This window comes from Nesoenas mayeri (assembly GCF_963082525.1).
Source record: "Nesoenas mayeri genome assembly, chromosome: 2".
In the NCBI taxonomy this organism is placed as follows: Eukaryota; Metazoa; Chordata; class Aves; order Columbiformes; family Columbidae; genus Nesoenas; species Nesoenas mayeri.
The window spans coordinates 49,899,386-49,920,903 of NC_137543.1; the positions used below are offsets into that span (position 1 = coordinate 49,899,386).

Sequence of the window (21,518 nt, forward strand, 5' to 3'; positions counted from 1 at the left end):
CAACACATTCTGAAGTAATTACTTTACATTTCTTAGTTCATCGCCCATGTTCAGTCTTCCTTACATCAATAGGCAGGTGACCAAGAACTGCACAAGCTCTCCAAGGCCAAACAGCACTGGACCACACGCTTTCCTTTCAGGTATAGGAAATACAACACTTCCTAAGTGACTTGCTCTATGAATTACTCCAGTCTCACCATCAGCACAACAAATAAGGGAATTCAAGTACTAATACAAGACAGGAACCGAGATCAATAATCCATATTTTGGTCAACCATTGTTGGGTGGGAAGGGGTGGACAGGTAAATGGTTCCAGATGTTACAGTGCTCTCAAAGCGAGGAGCTGAAGTGTGCAACAATATAGAAAACTTGTGTTTAAGTTCTGCTTCACAATAGCGAAGAAATCACAGAACAAGATGAAAATATATCTATAGCTTTACTGAATTCTCTTTTGAATACAAAATGTCTGTTGTATCGCATACGGCTGTCCGATTATTGTCCGATATTTGACAATAATGTCCATGTTTTCTTTATATAAATATGTGCAAAATAATTTTTTATAGTTTTAAAAAATTAGTGTTCTGTTCTCTTCTTGTTGTCCTTCCTTATCTTTTTGCTCTTTCCTGTTTGTTTAGATGACTCTTCCTGAAATGAAAAACAGCATTTAAAAATTAAATCTACATTCTTATACACTTGTACATTCTCTCTAAGTCACCCATGAGACTTGTTTTTAATATGAACAGTGTTTGTAGTTCACTGGGATTTACAAAACTTTTGAGTTGTATAATATTTAACCACTCAGTTTCATTAATTTGTGTGCTCATCTTGTTATTTAGAAACTTCGTATTCAGCAATGATAAAAACATAGACATAGCTACGTCAACAGAAGTATAGAATGTAAAAACAATCTAAGCCATTTCCACTCAAGGAAGAGGTTACTAGTACAGGAATACATCTATACTATACTGCAAAACTGCTTATAGTGTGGATGTGGCCTTATCAAGAGCTATACTGTACACCAGTACATTAAAACTGCTTCCGTTATGTGCAACAAACCTACAGTGGGAAAAACAAATTTTTGCCAGTCTTGCTCAATGAACATTGTCATTTACAGCTTAGCCTGACTGCCAGTTCTGGAAAAGAAGATTTTTTTCTTCAGTAGGCATTCATCACAGGCACTACCCAAAACAGTGAAGGAATCTGATGCTCCACCTGACAGAACCTGGGATATTTTATTCTTCTCCCTTCTACCTCTTGTGCACAGGAGGAAAATGGACTCTAACAGGATGTTAGAACTCTGCTGTTCTGAAGAATCTTAGCTAAAACTAATAATAATTCTCATAAGTTTCATCTATTTTTTTTGGATGGACACTGGTAACAAAACGTTTGTTAATACACAATAGGGTCTGATTTAAGTTGTTAAAAACAGAAAATAAATAAGTCATTTTTGATACTACACCTTCTCTTGAGGGTTAGAGTTTCATTTTATGAGAACCTCATTCAAATAACAACATTGATAAACTGCCAAGAAGGTAAATCAGTAAGTACATTTAAGCACCTCTAACGTACAAAAAGCAAATAACGCAAAAGTGCAGGAGGAGGAATGGGGAAGAATGCTCAGCTTTCAGCCACAGCAATCTTAGATATCTCCATATAAAAAACCTGACAAGTGCATACTTTTCAATATCCATTAGTAATTATTTCTTACTGTCTTAAAAGCTTTCTGTTACTAGCAATTGCATACTATAATGTATATAAATATATCTAATGTTGTGTTCTGAGGATGAAGAAATGTCGAAAAACAAGAATATTAAAGGATTAAATGACCAAAGGCCTTTGAGAAGTAAAATGCCATTTAAAGACACCTGGAACTTTGCCTTCCAAGTTATGTAAGCTCTCTTGAAACATTTTCCCTTAATCTTTTCTGTAACATTTAAAATGTTACTTCGTTTGAATTCTTCTAGTCTAGGTTGTTGGTTTTTTTTAATGGCATCTATCATCTATAATTTAAAAAATTTATTTGGGTCAAATAAAGCTTTCACTTTTTAAAATGCCTATCAGTTCCAGTGATTCCCAAGCTCAGTTTGCCTGCACACTAACTGGTAGCAGCTTCCAGTTTTCTGAACACACAGAAAGAGCCATTTCCCCTTCCCATCCTCCCTCAACCCTTAAATTCCTGTTCAGGACCAATGAAGTCAACTGCTGCCACCCTTCTATTGCACATCTCACACTTACAAACCAGGTCACTAACTCCTTTGGAAGTTCTTCAGGAGTCTTTGCATAGATCTTATGCATATTGTCAGAGCATCAAAACAACCAGAGGATGACACAGGTAGTCTTACTTTTCTTCTGGCTTCATCTAACAGTGACAACTTACACAATTTCACACAAAAAAGCCTTCATTCTAAGTGACAGAAACTTACCGCTGAATGTACGTAGTTGTACTCCACAAGTATATTTCTTGCACAATTGTTGATATGTTTAAAACGATCTGGTCCTAAGAGAATTCCTCCATACCAGCGGGATACCACGACTAACACATTATGGACGTTCAAAATCTATATTTATTTTAAAAAAATATATATACATATCTATGTTATTTTTTTACTTGAACTAGTTTTATGGATGACACCTATTTTAAACATAGAAAAAAAAGTCTATCTTTCATTTTCAAGAAGAACTTACAGTCATGTCTGTGTAACACATGTTATCAAAGGGTAACAAATAATGACAAATCAGCAGTTGTGGTAAGTTTCCCTCTTCAAGCTTCTACCCAAAGGTAAATTCAATGTAAAATGAGTCAACATATCCCTCAGAAAGGGCATAAAGGTATCTCATGTGCACTACAGTTGCTCATTCACGTGTCAAAGGCTACAGGCACTACTTAAAAGGAAAATTACTGAGTTACATTTATTATTCTTTGATACAATCAATTATGATTTCCAGAGAACCTCTGTCACTAAGCAGATTTTCTATCCACATTTTTTGAAGTGTTGGTGCATGAGGCTAATAACAGCCAGGGGACAGGCATTATACATATGGATACCTAAAATGCCATAAGCTATACTGTTACCTTGTGCAGTACTTAGAAACAGCACCTGGATAATACAGGAAAATCTGTGCATTTTCCAGGTTTGATTCTTAGCCTCTTACAAGAAAGCAGTTGTTTTCTGAATTCATAATGGCATATATAAAGTTCACACAATGTGAAATAATTGTATTAACAATTAGGATTGAAAGTAACTAAACAACCCTTATATTGCTTTTTTAAGACCATAAGTAAGAAAATCAAGCAGTTAAACAGAAGTGATGATTTCTTTTACTGCAATTAAAGGCAAGAAATATGGCATGCCCTCAACAGTTCTACTTTTCACAAAATCTAACTGTGACTTGGCTAGACTTGAAAACTATAATTTACTCCACCTTACAGCAATTCTGTCCTCAAGACCTCCCCATCATCAGCAAACACCAGTAACAAAGAGAATGCTGATTGACTGAGTATCAGAGAGAAACACACATCTTGCCAAAATACAAGACACATGTTACTGCATGGAAAAAAGTGTAGTGACAATCACCAGTTAGCTTTTTTGCTCTAAGTAGTGTTGCGAGATTAGTGACCGCGATCCTGAATTTATCCCTCAAACAAAACCAGCTGAAACCTCTGGGGAAAGTCTTCACTTACAAACAGCTTTCTCTCCAGCCCTGCAGAGAACCACACTGATGCACCCAGGTGGCTCTGACCAAGACAAAGCAAATGCAGCTTTATTTGCCTAAGGCTGAGCAAAACCACTGTGGTCTGCAAAGTATCAGGGTGGTTTGGTGGAGGTGAGAAAAACACCTTAAGAGCTAACCATCTATAAAGCATGTTAACAACCAGCATCATGTCCATTAAGGAGAAATTTATATATATTTGTCTAATTTGAACAATACTATTAGAAGATTCTATCATTGTTTGAGAAAACAGTAATATCCTTAGAATTTTAAAATGAAAATGATAATGTAAAAACAAAACAAAACAAAGCAAAAAAGGATTGGAGCAGGTTTTGTGACAGGCATTTTCTACTCTACATTTACATATTGGCCATAAAGTCTACATATAGCAACTGTTCACAGTAAACAGGATGCCAAACATAGAGTTAAAAAAGTTTCCCAACTAAGTTCAAAAGACCTAATCTAAAATACAGTATCTTGTAACCGGAAAGTGCTATCTTGACTGAAGTGCTAGGTTTATCTGAAATGAGATAAGATTTCTACTGCAAAAGAAGAACTGTAAGAACTGCAACAATAAGTGTATTAAACCACTTAATTTTCATGCCCATATGATATGTCCTAAGTGCTTATAACAGAAAAACTACAAGACCTATGAACATCAAGAAATCAGCCCATAAACTATTTTAATCTTTTTCTGTGGGTGAAAATTGCACTTTTCTGATCCCTACAGCAGTACTCATCCAAAACAAAAATATTCCCAGTAATTAGGACTACAGATGGAGAGAGATGATCCATAGATTTGGGCACATCCACATTGGAAAGGGAAAACTTCATGTCATTTTCTAAACTGGATTTTTATGGAACGTTAAGTGCCCAGACAACTCTCAAAAGTATACTTTAGCATGCTGAGAAAAAGCTGATAAACTCGTAACAAACTGAGGTACAGTAACTGCAAAGCTGTTTCTTTATGTTATTTTTATTACAATAATGTTTTCATATTTGCCACATCTACTTGCATATATTACATAAAGTTTTCCTTCACAAGTCATGTTTGAGTTACTTAGGAAGGTTCAAAAACGAAAAATGTCAAAATAATTCAAATTATAACTTTTTTTCAGGAAAAAAAACCAAAACATAAGCTTTGAGATTAAAAAAGCACTTCAAAACAGTCTCCAGGAATAAGACCATAACACGTTAAGCAACAGAATATGCAATCAAGCAAAGAATGGGAAAAGAAAACCCTTATTGTAAAGAGGACGTCAATCTAAAAATCAAAATTAAAACTAGTAATTAGTGTGCTGATATAGCTAAGTGACTTGAGGCACTGCATAAGATGTCCCCTATAGTTATGATATTTAATATATGGTTTTACTAGGGCTTACATCATGCCAGTGAACCAAAATTTATGAATCTCAATACACATTTAGAAGCAACTTTGCCAAGGGAATATTATTTCAATACTTGAAATCTAAAATGTATGAGGGCTAGGGACTCACATCTGGAAACAGCACAAAGAAACAGATTAAATGATCAAAACAATTGAACTCCTTCACTCCCACTATTTTTTGCATTTGAAGCTCTATTCTGCAAGTCCAAAAATAAATTTATTTTTATCACGAATATTTGAGGAAAGAGAATGAAAGGCTGTGCATAGGTCAGCTGTTACGTTCTGTCAACCAGCTTCTTCCAGTCTTCATTTCCTATATACCTTACACCACATAGTAAGCAGAGAAATCAAAACTTATTTCTCTTTTGAACTGTTCAAATTATTGCTAGTACCTATGAAACCCTACTTGTTTCTATGATCCAAGACTTGGAAATCCCAATTTACTACATGTATGCAACAGTCCGTAATTTTTTTTCACCTTTGAGAAAGCAATCGTCTATTGGCTAAGAGCAGAGCAAGAAATAGAATAACCTTCTACAAGGTTATTTATGTTGTAGTGAATTTTAAAATCTGTTCAAGACTTCCAGAAGTCAAAGATTCATTTCTATAACCTGCATAAGATGTAGAAGACGTCCACCTGCTGCTGTCTCCCCATCATCTTCACAATCCTGTAAGAATGTCTGCTTATCTTCACAGTATATTCTAATATGGGAAAAGAAAAAAAAAAAGAAAAAAATAACACAAAATAGATTCAAAAAATGTCAGTCAACTAACATTTTACCATGCTTGATGAAGTCTCAGGGATCTTTCATACACACGTGTATCAATTCTACTTCTCTACTAAAGACATTTACACAAAAACAGGATGAGGCTCAGGGTAAACCGTAGATATTAATCTGTACAGCAGAACAAGTTTTGAGAAGCTTTTAGATAGAATTTAGTTACTTTAGGATAACTCCAGACTCATTAGCAGTATAAATTCCCTAATAAGAAAAATCCTTCCGTTTTTAGCCTAATAACTACATATAGCTGAAACCAACTCTACCAGATGCAGGTTCAAATTATGGTACACACTCACAAGCTGGAAGAATTTGGACAAAACAATTATGAATAATTAGTTAGGTCTGTATTTCAGCAGCAGCATGAAACTATTACTGAAAGCTGCCTTCAGATTCTCTATGCACATCTATTTCCTCATGGTACACTCCAGGAAACTTTGGGGTGTATTTGTATCGCTTCTTATAAAGGATTCCTGCTCACATCTAATTTTCCAGAAGTAACGCTCAGAGGTCTAATGTTTGTTACCAATTGATTTCATAGAATCATAGAATCATTTCAGTTGGAAGAGGCCCTCAGGATCATCAAGTCCGACCATAACCTAACTCTAGCACCAAACCATGTTCATAAGAACCTCATCTAAACGCCTTTTAAACACCTCCAGGGATGGTGACTCCACCACTTCCCTGGGCAGCCTGTTCCAATGCCTGTTTCACAACTTCCCAACTTAGTTAATACACATGTGACACAATGACAGAGCCTTGCAGTACTAGATTACAAACATGAAGAAACAAGCATGTTTCTGTTGCTTTTTTTGTAGTGTATTTATATAGTACAAGTGAAAGAAGCCAGATCAGCAGCAGCAGAGATCCCCTCCTTACAGAAACCAGTTACATAGCTGGACTTTTTGGTGAAGTAAGCTTTCACCTGCTCTCATGTTATGTTTCATTACGATCATGCCAGGATATGCATAAATGTACAGTGTCTGTACATGCTTTTTCAGATGACTGGTTCCTCCTGTAATGAGAGAGTCTCCTTTTACTATCACTTAAGATTCCTCAGAAAACCTGTATCACTATCTGGACTGAGATCAATTCATTTCACATAAGCTATGTTTACAAAAGTTGCCAGAAATAGACCATGCCAAACTTATTTTCACCTGTTTCTCATTCTTGCTGCAGTTTCTTGTATTCAGGCTGTTTCAACTTTTATTTGAACTAAAAACTTTCAGTTATTTCTAAATATAAGGTTGAGGGAAAATAAGGTTACTCTGCCCAAATAAAAACACATTTAGCTCAGAATGATGTAGCATTTCCATGTTCACACATACTATACAAAGGATAACAACATGTTCAAATCCTCTTTTAGTCTTTTTTTATTCCTAATGCTGCTTTACTATCTTAGCATATTTCCTTCTATATGCTCTACTTCCTTGACCTCAAATTCAACACAAAACCTAAAACCTTTACCATACAAATAAGAAACCTACTCCCATAAAGATTTAATAGCGAGGAATTTCTTTGATGGATTTTACTTTTCTCATGTCCTGCACTCATTTATCAAAGAATACTGAAGAAAAAACAAACCCACTATTCATCTCTCACCTGTACGCGTATATGTTGTGGGTAGCACTCGCAATTTTCTTATTCTCATACAATTTCTCAAGAACTCTCTTTACCTTTAAAAAAATCAGAAACAAGCCTCCTTTTATAATGGGGATTTCATATCAATCATTTCATTATCACCACTAAACAAACATCTGAATATAAAGTTTCACACTTTGACATAAAATTAATTAAATATTCAGTGTGATAACTGAAGAAGCAGCTTCTCAGTACCCTCATGCTAGTTTCAATAATTTTTCTGCAATATTGAAAACAGCTGTTCCTTGAATTTGTGCATTCCTGTTACTGCTGAAGATGTAGAAATGTCAAATCATTTTACTAAATAAGAGAGACAGTGAGATCTAAAAACATTTATAATTGGTATTAAGTATCAATAACACCTGCTTAATTTTTTCCAACTGTGACATTAACTGGAATAATATAACACAACCTGACATACATTTTCCGATGACGCACTGCTTTCGCCTATTTCACAAAACTATGATGCTTAGAAAGATCTACTATATTTCAAGTTTTTACTTTTTCCTCAAACATACTTTTTTTTTTTTCCCCAGTTTGCATTTCACAGAAAGAATAATTTAAAAATATAATGTTCTGTTATGGGTCTGAAAGTGTATTTCCCAGAAAAGAGGTATTCCCACCGTGTCTCTCTGCTCTTAAGAAGCAACAAATTCAAACCATTTATCAATATCAGTTCATCTTCTGTTTCTAATTAAACAAGCTAGCAATTGTTCAACCTTCTCCAGTTTGGTCTAACAAAAAGGAGAGCTTTGAACAAGATACTGTTTCAGTAGACAATACAAGATTAATACTACTTTGAGGAAAACTTTAATGAAATTGAGAAAGCTTGGGAAAACCATCTTGGCAAGTAAATTGCCTTCCACTCTGAAGAAAAATGTTTCTGAGGAGTAATCAATATACACATTTAGTATCTGTCTATGCTATTCCAATTCTACTGGAAGAAATTCACTTTACAGAAATCACCACAAATATAAGATACCTCAATGAAAAAAAGTCCAATTACTAACAGAGAACATTGCTTCAGACACCTGTTTTCTCCTTTTTTTTTTCCTTTCCCTAAAGGTGAATATTGAAGGCAACTCATATTACTTAATACACTTTCACAAATACATTTCAATACATGGACTTAGCATGTACTGTACAAAGCACATGAAATGATCATCAGCTTTGACATGAGTTATTTATTAGCTACCAGGTTCCTAAAAATATACCTTCAAGATTCATTATGTGTCTGTATTAGCAATGAGCCTCCAAGACAGACATCTTACAGGTAAGCAATAGCTTATCCATTTTCCTGCTGTAGCTCCTGAGCCTTTTTTTTAACTCCTGTTCCCCCCTCTATTATTCGTGCTTTAGGGAAATGAGGGATGCAATTCTCTACATGTCAATGAGGCACCTGCTCATAAAAGACACAAGATGCTTAAACAACAGTTCAGTTCTTAGTCCCACCTTACTAAATCAATGTCAAGTCCAAGAACCGCATACATTTTAAATATCCGAATAAGCAAACCAAGACAAGGAAAAGCAATAATAATGCCTGCTACCTGAAATACACCTATCACTTTCTTTGCCCCATAAGGTTTATGGTAACATACTTTTTAATATAAGTAACTGCAGTATTACTCTGGCTATTAGTACCAAAAACTACATAGGAAATTAACTTCCACTATTAAAAATACTCACTAAAGGAATTTACACAGCAATCTGTGTACTGTCTTACAATATTGATGAATATCATTGCAGCATATAGATTATGCAGATAAAAGTACTATGGGTGTACACTAATCTCTTCAGCTGGTAAAGAAGCCAGCTTTCAGTACAGGTGCAATGTTTACCCCATTCCTCACCTCTTCCAGCTTTCTTTCAGAAAAATGAGTCCATACCACAGTAAAGCTTCCCTGCAGTCTGAAGACCAACCACCTCACACTGTACGGCAAGACTCTGCGAAACAACATGGATTCAACACTCGGGGAATTGCTCTATCTTTATGCTAGCCACATACCAATAAGTCTTGACTGGAAATTCCTAGGTTTATAAATTATATGTTGTCTTTTTAAAAAAAAAAAAAAAGTCATCAAAAAAAAAGAAATTAAGAATGTCTTTGTATACAAAAGGGAAATAACTAACCTGTTTTAAGTGAGTACTATTTCTTGATACAGACCTGCCCCTTTTGGAAACCCATGTCTGTGGGTACAGACTTCCTTGTAAATAGGAACAATCCTACTCATAAATCACGATCAAAGAGCGAGAGGTTTTTTTAAAATGAGAAAAGGACATCAAGCCTATGATTTCAATTTCTTCCCCTTCTAAAGCAACACAGTTCATTGACTCACAGCTCATAGGGACTGCGCACAGCTAGGAAGTCCCTGAAGTGCAGTGCTATTTTAATGAAAATGGTAACGTACTGAGTATTTTAAAACACGAGTCTGCAAGCAGTAAAAGAATAGCTCAAAAAAGCTGAAGATGTGTTCAAAAAAGTTCAAGTTGTATCCAGACAGAGAAAAAGAAGAAAGATGTGAAAAGTACAGCACATTTTTGAAGGTGTAAAAATAAATAATAATTTTTTTCAAACACCTAAGAAGCTGATGCTTAACAGAGGTGTGTACTACTAGCAGATAAATATAATATAGATAAAGGAATCACTTCAAGACAATATAGTTGTAGCACAGAAACCTAAATGATTGCACAGTATTTATGAACTCAAAATGTCAAGCAAGGATGATATAGTGGAGCTTTACCACAGAATAATGTTGAGCAAGCTGATACAATGAACAGCAACAAATCAGCAAAACCAGATCATTTATATATAACAAGATTAAAGGGAACTGGAGTATGAAAGTGTTAAACTATAGGTAAAGTATCTAACCTACCAGTTAAAACTGCCTCTGCAGCAGAAGATGACTGATGCAGCACCAACATCTCAAAAGTACTCCAGAAACGATGTAGGGAACAAAGACCAACAAGTCTTATGTCCATACTATGCAAATTAACAAGGGGAAGCAAAACCCAAAAAAACCCACAGCTTAAAATGTTACAGCTTTTGCATAGGGAAACACACCTCAAACCCCTGTCAATCTGTCAAAATTCTTTCAGTCACTGAGCATGTGGTAGATCTAGCTCACCTGGAACTTCAAAAAGCTTTTGAAAAGAGCTCTTACCAAAAAATCTTAAAGACAGAATTGGATAAAAGGAAAGAGGAAAATCCTCTCAAGGTTTAACTCTCAGCTAATGACAAAAAAGATGAGTAGACCACTAGTTTCTCCACTTAACAGGGGTCAAACGAAGCTGAGGTTAACAGATGCAAAGTGATGTACAAAGTTACTCCAAACCAGTTATTAATACTAGCATTTGCAAAAAGAGATCTTGTAGTTACAATGGTAATTTCTATGAAAACACCAACTCAGTGCTCAGCAGAGATCACAAAAGTAAACTGAAAGATACTACTAAGAAAAGAACATGGAAAACAGAAAACTTTTCACACTACTCTATAAATCCTTGGAGTGACTGCACCTTCAGTGTTGTGTATACGTCTAGTCTGCATCTCAAAGTGTTACAGCACATGTTACACATACCAAAATAGACTGGAGGTCTTCCACACAGAAAACTAAGTTCTGTTATATATGATATGTGTCTATAAAATCCAACTGCACAGAGAAAGCGGAGAGGTGCAACAAAGTAACGAGTGAATGATTCACAGCAGAGGCAGGCATATTTTCATACAATGCTGTGGATTCTGAAAGTTAATTATGGTGTAAGAAGCAACAAATTCCACAAAGGATAAAAAGCCAACCATAAAAACAAAAAAACAAGTAATATTAAACACAAGGATACTTTCTTTACCTCATGTAAAACTGCTGAAAGACAGGAAACATGATGGGAAACAAACCGTAGCTGCCCTCTTTGGGCACTCTAGTCCAGGTCTACGTTCACCAATGATTCCAATAAGAGACAAGAACTAATGCAGACATTTTTTTTAGCTGTGGACATATATAACTCCAGAAGCACACTTACTCCTCTCACTTAGATCTCAATAAAGATATCATATGTGTTTACATATGCATTACCATATGCACTTAAATATGCATTATCCAACAGTATTTTTCAATAGAATTCCTTTCTGAAGGAGGGAAAACATACATAAATTCATTTTCCAAATAACACATGGCAGATTCAGTAGCTTCCAAATGTCTTACAATAAACTTGCCAACATTCAAAAGCCAAATTTCAACGTTCTTATTCTCTTACATCTAATGCACGTAATGGTAAAGAATAGCAGGACACACTGCAGAGCTGATATTCAGAGCTGTTTAGCTGATAATGAAAGCAAGAAACTGATGACTACTCCGACAATATCAGCACACAAAGATGCAAAGACAGACATATTCGGCTAATCCCAAGTATCCCAGTAATATTTTGTCAAGCTCAAAGTACAGACAAGACAACTAGAACTGATCTCAGTACTAACTTGTCTGGGTGTCACCACAGGAGCCAGGTGTGCCTGAAAAGTACTCCTTCGATCAGTGATTGGGTTTCCATGATGTATGGGTGGCAGCTCTTCATCTACTGATCACAAACAAGGGAAGTGTTTGTTTTATTTAAGAGTACTGAAACAATGTATATGGCTACATAAGTAACAAATGTCTCAACTTTAAAACAGGGGTTTGTTGAAGTGAAGTACACAAGCTGACATACAGAACCACCAAAAATATGTTGGGTCTTTTTACGCTTGTTATTAATCTTTATTATAATTCTAATGTCATTAATTTTACTCAAAAGTTGAGTAAAAAACCAGAATTTTAAGGTCCCTCTCTTCTGAATTATTTCATCAGAATTAACAAGGACATATCTCTTTTACCTTCATGACTTTCGGGTGTAACATAATTTAACATTTTAATCGGATCTTCCAGAACAGGCTGATGGTCTGGGAGAAAATCATCTCCATCATCTTCATCAACTTCTTCACTGGTTTTCTTAATATCTGGTTCTATTAAGATACAAATAGTAGAATTTATGACACATTTTTTGTGATACAAGACAAAATTTCAAATTCTTCTCAAAAATCTCTAGCTTTTAAGTTCAAATTAGTTTGCCATTAAAAATAATGAAATACAGAATAGTAACATTAATTACAACAAAACCCAGAAATTCTTACTCCAGTATTAACTAAAATACTCCTTAGAATTAGGAATACAACACTCATGCTATGTGATCCTGGCATAATATCTTCTGTTTCAGTACTAATTTACAGTATTTCTAAGAAAAAAAGAATAATGCTTACCATTTCCATTAAACATTTACAATGCTAATCTGAATTTAGAGACCAAAACATTGATGTTTCCCAAGAACTCCAGTCATTTATTGGTCATTTGGGGAAAAATGTAGAGCTGTTGTTCAGTGCTATTTCATGAGGTTATAAAATCATTATATTTGAAAGATCTTTCTGGACGTGTTTCAAATATTCTGAGATTCCAAAAATCCTATTTTCCTTCATGTATAAGACATACAAAAAATAATAGTCAGTACCAAAAGAGTAAATATCCCACATAGTTAGTGCTCTGGCAACTGGATTTAGAGGGAATCTACCATACAGACAAATTAATGTATCACAATCTAATATCCTAATTAGAGGGCCTATGATGTGGTGATGATACAGTTTTTATAACAAAGGTATTTTCAATAAAAAGGTAGATGGATGATACAGTATGTTCAAAACGCCTAGAAAAATCATTAGGTGTATTAACTAGAAATCACAAGGTTGCTGTCAAGATACCCAACTAACTTCCTGTACTGTCAGTAGAATTTCCGCTTGTCCATATCCACTCATTTAGTCATGTAAATGAAAAAAGACTTTTTAAGTATCTGTGATATAGCACCAAAATATAGTTTATTGAAAGATTACAATTTGACCTTATCACGAAGAGGTACTGAAAATATATTTCTGTTTTCCTCTTCAGTCTTTTATTCCTCACAGGACTAAGCTAACACCCATGACTTAGAAAAAATATTTCTATTTCATTTTGCCTCAAGTGCATTGCACGCATGTCACTCATGTATTTCATAGCAGTTTAACTGCCACTTTTTGAAACAACTGTGAATTTACACGCACTTTATCACTATAAGAGTAACAGCAGAAGAATCACCACAACTCCAGTGATGATATACTTCTCATCCCAATATAGTGAAGTGCAATTAAGATGAAATACTTAGTCATCTGTCAGCATACTTCACTGAAGTTTACCTTCTCTTAAGGCTAATCCAAATCCTCCAAGAGTACACCCTATTAATTACTGATACGAATGATTCCTTTGCAGAACAGAGGGAAATGCATAATGTACCTGTGTGCCACATTCTGCTTTCACTCATTTAATTTCTGAGAGAACTGAGGACCTCCTTCTAGTTCACTGAGATCATCTCCTTCCTTTTAATCCCTTTTTTCCTTTTAATCAATTTTTAAGAAGGGAAGCTGTAACTGTAAAACAACAAGCCATGACACTAGAGACTGTTGGTTCCCATTATTTAGATCCAATACAAAACTGGGCATAAAACTTTAACTTCTAATGAAATCTTAGTTTGCAGCTGAACAAGAAGTAAACTGAAAAACCTGTGTATGTACCTGGATCTGATGATTGTGCCTTTTCTGTCAGAACTTCCCGTATCTTCTCCACCCATAAATAAAGTATACTTTCACCGAGGTTCTGTCTGAAAGTTAAAACTCACAGTGAATGAAGAATCATTTTTGCAGATTTCACTTGGAAAGTACAGTAAATAAGATACAGATTTCAGACATATAGAAATAGAACACTATGATCTAGTGAGATAAAGAGCTTAGACAGCCTTGTGAAAAGTTCTGTGTCAGTAGCCCATTGGGTGAAGCACATGATATTCTCTTTGTGATTTTATTGTTTTTTTGTTTCGGTTTGGTTTTTAAGTAAAAGCAACAATGCTTGGGGAAAACAGGCCACTAACAGAAGCTTTCTGGCCACCAATGGAAACTTTCTTGCCACTAAAGAAACAAACTGTGAGAATGATATGCTGGACAGTCGTCAGTATTTTCAAAAGAAAACTAAGCCAGGATGTCTAGCCTTAGAGCTTGCTCTGGATCAGTTTTCTCTACAAAAAGTACGGTACTGCCAATGGTGAGCTCCTTCAGCTGCTCTGTGGCTGCAGAGGAATCTTCCTCTTCATGTTTGGGAAAGGGGCTCTTCCTTGGAACAGCATCACTTCCACCTCAAGCAGTCAGCACACACACAGCAGAGGTTGATCTCGGTGGGCTGTGACAGGAGGTCAGTGGCAACTGGATTGCTGCTCTACAGTCTGGGTAACACACAGTTCAACAGGACAGGGAGGTGAGGATTTAGGTCTAGGAGTCCTTTGTCAGGGGCACAGGTGTGTATTAAGGTACTGGGATGAGCACATTTTTTCTGCACATATTCAGAGTTAAGAAAAGCTGCCTTAATGTGCAGCAGAACTCAAACAACCCAAAATATATTTTAAATGGTACCCTGAAAAGTTGCCTTTGTAATGATATTTTAATTAGTTTATGAACTGTGTGTTTCTCTCAAAAACAAAACTAAAGACGTAGAGCTATAGGTAATGCATGGATTCTCATTAATTTTATTCTTACTGCCACCATCTGGGATACCACATAAGTACATATCAGTGACAGAATAACATTTTTAATTTTGCTTAATGTATACAGGACTATTCCTGAAAGCAATCAGAAATTCAAACAAATCTACATGTTTTAAGATAAAACATTCAAGCAAAAATAAGGAATTTATAACCTTGTAGCACTGTCTTGAAAATCTGGACAGACTCCAGAACAATCCCATGCCCTGATTTCATGCTGCTGCTTATCATGCAGAAGCACTACTTTAATACATGAAGAACTATATTTGCTTTAATGGCAGAATGAGAGAAATTAGACAATGAATAAGATTTATCTGTTGCGCAGAAGTAAATAGCAATTTCTTCAGTTTTCTTCAGCTGTCACCTAATTTCAGTTTGTGCCTATTCACAAAAAACAGTCTCAAAGGTTACCTTTCTATACTGCTATTTTTCTTGTCACTTGTGTCTAAGTCATGAAACAAAGCTTTGTATTGAATAAATTCTTATCAGACAACTATCTGGAGAAAAAAATAATCCAAATATTTGCTACATATATAACTTCTAAGAACTTTGGGTCTCCCAAACAGACTTGTGATCTCAAATTATCTGCTTTTTCCACCTCCTGAAGAAGACAGTGATGGACAATATAGTTCATATTGTTTTAAATCACAGAATTAAACAATTTAGACCACTAGGGACTTGAAATCTGGCAAAACACACATTGTAAACAAAGCAGAGTACTTCTCTTTACCCATCAACTATTTAGATATTGGATAGATAAAAGGCTTTCACAGACACTGTTCACATCAGTGACTACTCCAGAAAGCTTTTAAACAGTCTAGAAGGACATATATGGCCTAAAGTACAAATGCACTAATTTCCTGCTGAACAAACAAAAATGACAGGAGACCAGTAAAGGCTCTGAACAGCAACTGAGACAGACAGAACAAAGCCATAAGGGACTCACCTAACTAGTACAATTTAACAACCTACAAGAGACCAGCAGGTGGGAAGAAAATAAAGGGGGGGAAAGAAAAGAAAGAAAATTAAAAAAAAAAGGTTTTCACAACCTCCAGATGCTCAGAACAGTTAAGGAGCCTCCTAGAACAGCAGCTGCACTGCTGGTAGAAACTCCAGAAAATCCTATTAATCTGGACAATCTCTGTCCTTTTTGCTCCGCTGAATAACTGTGGTTAATATGATCCCATAGAAGTTTTCACTTAAAATCCCAGTGCATTTTTAACACTCCAAATTCAATTTTGTTTGCTTAAATTATCTGTTGCTTAATTAGGTAGGAAATCCAGTTAATCAAAGTAACTCAGTAATAAAGATAAACTCTCACGCGAGCTAAGTGTTCTCTTCCCTATTTTATGGCATTAAAAAAGATTTCTTATGCAAGATGTTTAGATTTCAGTATTTTGGGCATGACTGTGCTTCCTTATGACATATTTTCATTTTGTTTAGTTTATATTACTTTGGGGATCTGAAAGAATTAAATAAACCATTTAAAATTACTACATTTACTACCCCAATTCCATAGCAATTCAAAACCATAATTTGAGTATTTCTAAATGTTCCGTTTATTCTCATGTGTTCATTATGAGTTGTTGTTAGCTGCACACTGTGATAATGAACAGTCTGCTATTTTACAGATTCTAGTTAATAGATTCTGCATGTGTTTAATTTGTCTTAAAACCTACTTGTCCCTTAGCTATCTTTTAAGAAAAACTGTTTTACCACTTATGCTCTAAGACACAAACCAATATTTTCACATGCTGTGGTTCAACATTCAAATGCAGAATAGATGCCGAAGTCTCATAATTCATTGCACCAACTCATAAGCAATCTCACGGATTCTAAAGGCTGACGTATCAGGAGCCAAAATGAAGACTTCTATCCTTACAGAACATCAGGTCTAAACAATATAAAATAAATTTGTCAGAGTTTAACACAATTTGTTCTCACAAAACACTTACTAAATATATCACATCTTTAACTGTTAGATTTACAAAAGAAATTTGCTGTTTTATGGCTATTGCTGCAATCACTTCACAACTATTAGTTCACGCAGGTACTTAAAAGCATACATTAAGCAGAGCATGACACTGAAAATACATTGTCTCCTTTTATAATATTCCATAGTCTCTAACTTACACATATATTTCTTCCAAGCTATTTGCTAGTTCCATATAATCTTGTCCTCGAAGCCAAGGGGCACTAGAATGAAAAGATATGCAATGAAAATAGTTCCCATACACTGATTCCAACATCTCAACAAACATTCAGTTTAAAATAAACGTGATAAACACCTTGAAAACAGAACATTGTCAACTGTTCCCACTTGACAAGATTCCAGTTGTAAGTATCTTGGTAAAAGCATGATCACCTAGTTCTCCTTCAAGACTCCAAACTTGGGCTGCCTGTTCTTACCTCAGGTAAGAAAGCTGGACTCATTTTTCACAGTAGGTCATTGTCACTCCAGAGTCACCTTATGTATTATTAGCTTATCTTTCCAACACCTTCAGAACCATAGCGTCTATTAGATTTAGGATGACCCTTCAGTTCTGTACCTGTACCCTCCCGGTCTCATATTAAGTTATCAACTTTGCCTCAAGTTTACCAGTACTATTCTAGATTGTCTTGTTGATACTGCTGACCAAACCTCAGTAGATATGCTGTGCCTCATGCCCTGAAGGTCCCTCTGTCACCCAAATCAAGGAACTGGCTTCCACATCTCCATTCCCATCTCATTTACATGTCAGGAGACAAGGGGAGAACAGGGAAGGAAAACAGGAAAATGATACATGCTATGGTTCCATCCCAACCAGAGTCAGTGCACAGATGAAAAGCATGCCTTACAATCTGAAAGAAGGATCCAGACATGAGGGGTAGACGCAAGGAAGCAACGAGACATCACTGTCCAACCCAGCAGGCAGCAGCCAACATAATTCCACAGTCTAATTGCTGCCTTGTCACAAAACAATGCTACATGATCTAGAGTTGAGGGAAGAGAGCAAATCATGGTAGGGAGCTCTGTGAGGCTAAGGCAGGAGAAAAAACAGAATATCCTTGCTTGAAACATCCCCCATTTCCAGTATGGTTTAATTCAATGAGTCAATTAAACGTTAACTTACACTATATACAACTAACAGTGGTAATTCACAAAGGAAATACAAACGTTTGAAAGAAAATAACTCTCAGCAAGAAACGTCACTTACTTTAGTTGATAAATAGGTGGCTCTGCAGTTGGATATCCTGGTGGTAAAATCACCTAAAAGAAATTCAGGATAAGTGTTCACCGGACTATTCCTCTCAGCCAGCTGAGTTTTACTGATGTACTCTGATGTCAAGCACTAGGACCACAATCAGTGTTACAAATGAAGAAAATAATCACAAATGTTGTTACAGAATTACAAGAAAACCTAAATACCTGTATTTAGGATTCAAATAATGGTAATGCATGGTAATATTTCATGGTGCAATTTTTGTGTCATGTAAAATAAAGAGCAGAAGAAATTTGAATGGAGTTGCATACACTGCAGTTCTGTAAGTAGATACTTCAGTGTTTCTTCCACTAAGTAAACTTACAGTTTTCAGTTCTGTAAACATAAAGTAGCAAGTTACTCAGTTAAGTTGATCCAAATTTCATATTGTCTCCACACTTCACAGAAAGTAAACCTAGAAGCAATTGCAGTAGATTCACTGAGGTGTCCTACACAAAGTTACTGTAAAAAATATTTTAAAGCCTAGTCCTCGGAGAAAACATTGAAAGTAATTTTTGTCAGCTATGGAATTAGGATAGATAACTACTGAAAATGTCACAAGCACATTGATGTGTTACAGGAACAATCACTGAAAAGTCTATCACAGATTCCAACCCAAAAGCTCCTTAATCTGAGTAGACAATGAATCCTATTTAAAAGTGTTTCATGCAGGCAAACAGTCCAACTGTAAATTCTGTGTCAAGCTCCTTAATCTGAGTAGACAATGAATCCTATTTAAAAGTGTTTCATGCAGGCAAACAGTCCAACTGTAAATTCTATGTCAAACTCCTTAACAGCACTATACCTGCAGGCAGACGGTCCATTTTGGTTGATCCAGACAATCATTAATCTTAATGCAGTAGACTTTTTCATCTTCATCAACAACACACCAATCGTCACCATATATAGATGAAAGAGCTTCAATTTCATCAATCTAGAAAAAGCATTATGTAAAAATAAATATACAAACTGCCCCAAAGCCCACAGCTTTGTATGTCAACCACAGTTTTAAGCCTTACTCTTCTACAGCTTATTTACAAACATTACAAGATTCAGTATGTTAGGTGGCCATAAATACCAGGGATCCAGTTCCAATTCACAGCATAAGTAAGATTTGCCAAGTTCTTCCATACACATACCAAATTTCGCATTTCTATGAATAACACTCTAGTTCTCAGCAGCAACAAGGCGAGCAAAGGGACAGGGAGCAGCCACAACACATTCCTGCAGCCCACTGGCAAACACCTCTTCCTCTGAGGGATCCAGTTTTTCTGTCTCTTTTTTTTTTTTCTACTGGAGATACCAAAATCCACCCTTTCCCTTCTTCCTGGATGAGGGTAGAAGGACTTTTTGAATCTGCTGAATGGACGGAAATCAGGGCCCTATGCTGCATCAGTTGCTCTTCTAGTTCCTTACAGGATTTATATACATTTAGTGATTAGCAAACCACTAGTGCTGCTCCGGGTTGGGTCATCCCCCAGCAGGGAAAGACCCCAAGGCCTTGGCACAAGTTATTTCTAAGACTGAATGCATTTACCAGAAAATTCCCATAAAAACTGAACAGCCACCTTCCACCTAGAAATCATAGAACCATAGAATCATTTTTGTCGGAAGAGAATGTCAAGATCATCAAGTCCAACCATTAATCTAGCACTACACAATGTCCATGAGAACCTCATCTATGTGTCTTTTAAACACCTCCAGGGATGGTGACTCCACCACTTCCCTGGGCAGCCTGTTCCAATGCCTGACAACCCCTCTGTGAAGAAATTTTTCCTAATATCCAACCTGAACCTTCCCTGGTGCAACTCGAGACCATTTCCTCTTGTCCTATCACTTGTTACTTGGGAGAAGAGACCAACTCCCTCCGTGCTACAACCTCCTTTCAGTCAGTTGTAGACAGTGATAAGGTCTCCCCTCAGCCTCCTTTTCTCCAGGCTGAACAGCCCCAGCTCCCTCAGCCGCTCCTCATCAGACTTGTGTTCCAGATTCCTCACCAGCTTCGTCACCCTCCTCTGCACTCTCTCTAGTATTTCAAAGTCCTTCTTATGATGAGGGGCCCAAAACTGAACACAAGATTCGAGGTGCGGCCTCACCAGTACCAAGTACAGAGGCAGTAGAGACACCTGAAGTGGCTCTTCGGTGCAAATCATAGAATCATTTCAGTTGGAAGAGACCCTCTGGATCACCGAGTCCAACCACAACCTAACTAACCACAACTTAAATGTGCGGCCACTCGCTGTACAAAGGCACTCGCCCGGGCAGCACCGCGGCCCAGAGGCGAGTTGCTCCTCACAAGGCCGGGCTTCACCAGAAGCCACCCAAGCCACCGCCTTCGCCGCGGCGCTCACACTCCCTGCCCGGCGGGACCGTGACACGCCGAGCACACGGGCACGGCTCCCCGCAGCCCTCCTCACCCTCACCGCCGCTCACCTGCTGCTGAGCCGTTTCCTCCTCACTCGCCGCCATGGGCACCTGAAGGGAGGAGGGAAAGGGCAGCCTGCGTAGTAGTGGCGGTGAAGCCGCCTGCCCTCCCTTCCGCCAGCTCACCCTCCCGCGGGCGGGCGCGCATGCGCGGTGCTTCGCAGTGGGACCTCAGCGCTGCTTGCGAGCCGCCGTCCCTTCGTGGTCTGTCCCCGCGCGGCTGCTGCTGTCTCTCGGAGTTCGGATCCCAACTGGAGGGAGCATCGAAAGGGAAGAGGCGGCTGCCTTGTAACCTGACAAAAAATATCCATACAATTCATCCTGGCGTATAATTCTCATTGACTAAATCTCATTAAAAGTGTGGTGGGTTTTTATAACGATTACAAGGAAACATGAAATAATCAAACCACAAAGCTTGTTCAGTTTGTAACCTGAACTAGTCTTGATTTATCAGATGGAAAAACTGAGTAAAAGTGAAGTTGACTTCAGTTTTCATCATAAAATAAATCTAACACAGACTTTCAAAATTTGAAAATAAAAAAGGTGGGAAGAAGTGTAATTCAGTTTTAAGTTTCAAGGCAATTTTCTCTGACTGAAAAAAAAAAAAAAAAGGAAAGATCACATAATGACTTCTTAGGTTTTACTGATTTCAAACCCCAAATACTGAGAATCAACTTGAAAAGTGTTCTTAAAGGATAATTC

General features: G+C 36.7%; 1 protein-coding gene across 3 annotated transcripts; it reads right to left on the reverse strand.

Moving 5' to 3' along the window:
* Nucleotides 1-366: 366 nt before the first annotated feature.
* On the reverse strand, nt 367-20,928 carry IMPACT (impact RWD domain protein). 3 transcript variants are annotated; one of them, XM_080339016.1, is made up of 11 exons: nt 20,826-20,928; nt 19,198-19,326; nt 18,348-18,400; nt 17,284-17,346; nt 14,135-14,220; nt 12,377-12,505; nt 11,987-12,081; nt 7,480-7,553; nt 5,710-5,800; nt 2,424-2,558; nt 369-645 (listed from the first exon to the last, which is right to left on the reverse strand). In XM_080339016.1, the coding sequence occupies exons 1-11, from the start codon at nt 20,859-20,861 to the stop codon at nt 574-576; spliced, it is 963 nt and encodes a 320-aa protein (XP_080195142.1). In that variant the 5' UTR covers nt 20,862-20,928; the 3' UTR covers nt 369-573. The 3 variants fall into 3 exon arrangements, with proteins under 3 accessions (XP_080195143.1, XP_080195142.1, XP_080195141.1); XM_080339015.1 differs by having other exon boundaries at nt 11,987-12,084; XM_080339017.1 differs by lacking the exons at nt 19,198-19,326; nt 20,826-20,928 and adding an exon at nt 18,718-18,763 and having other exon boundaries at nt 367-645; nt 11,987-12,084.
* Nucleotides 20,929-21,518: the final 590 nt, after the last annotated feature.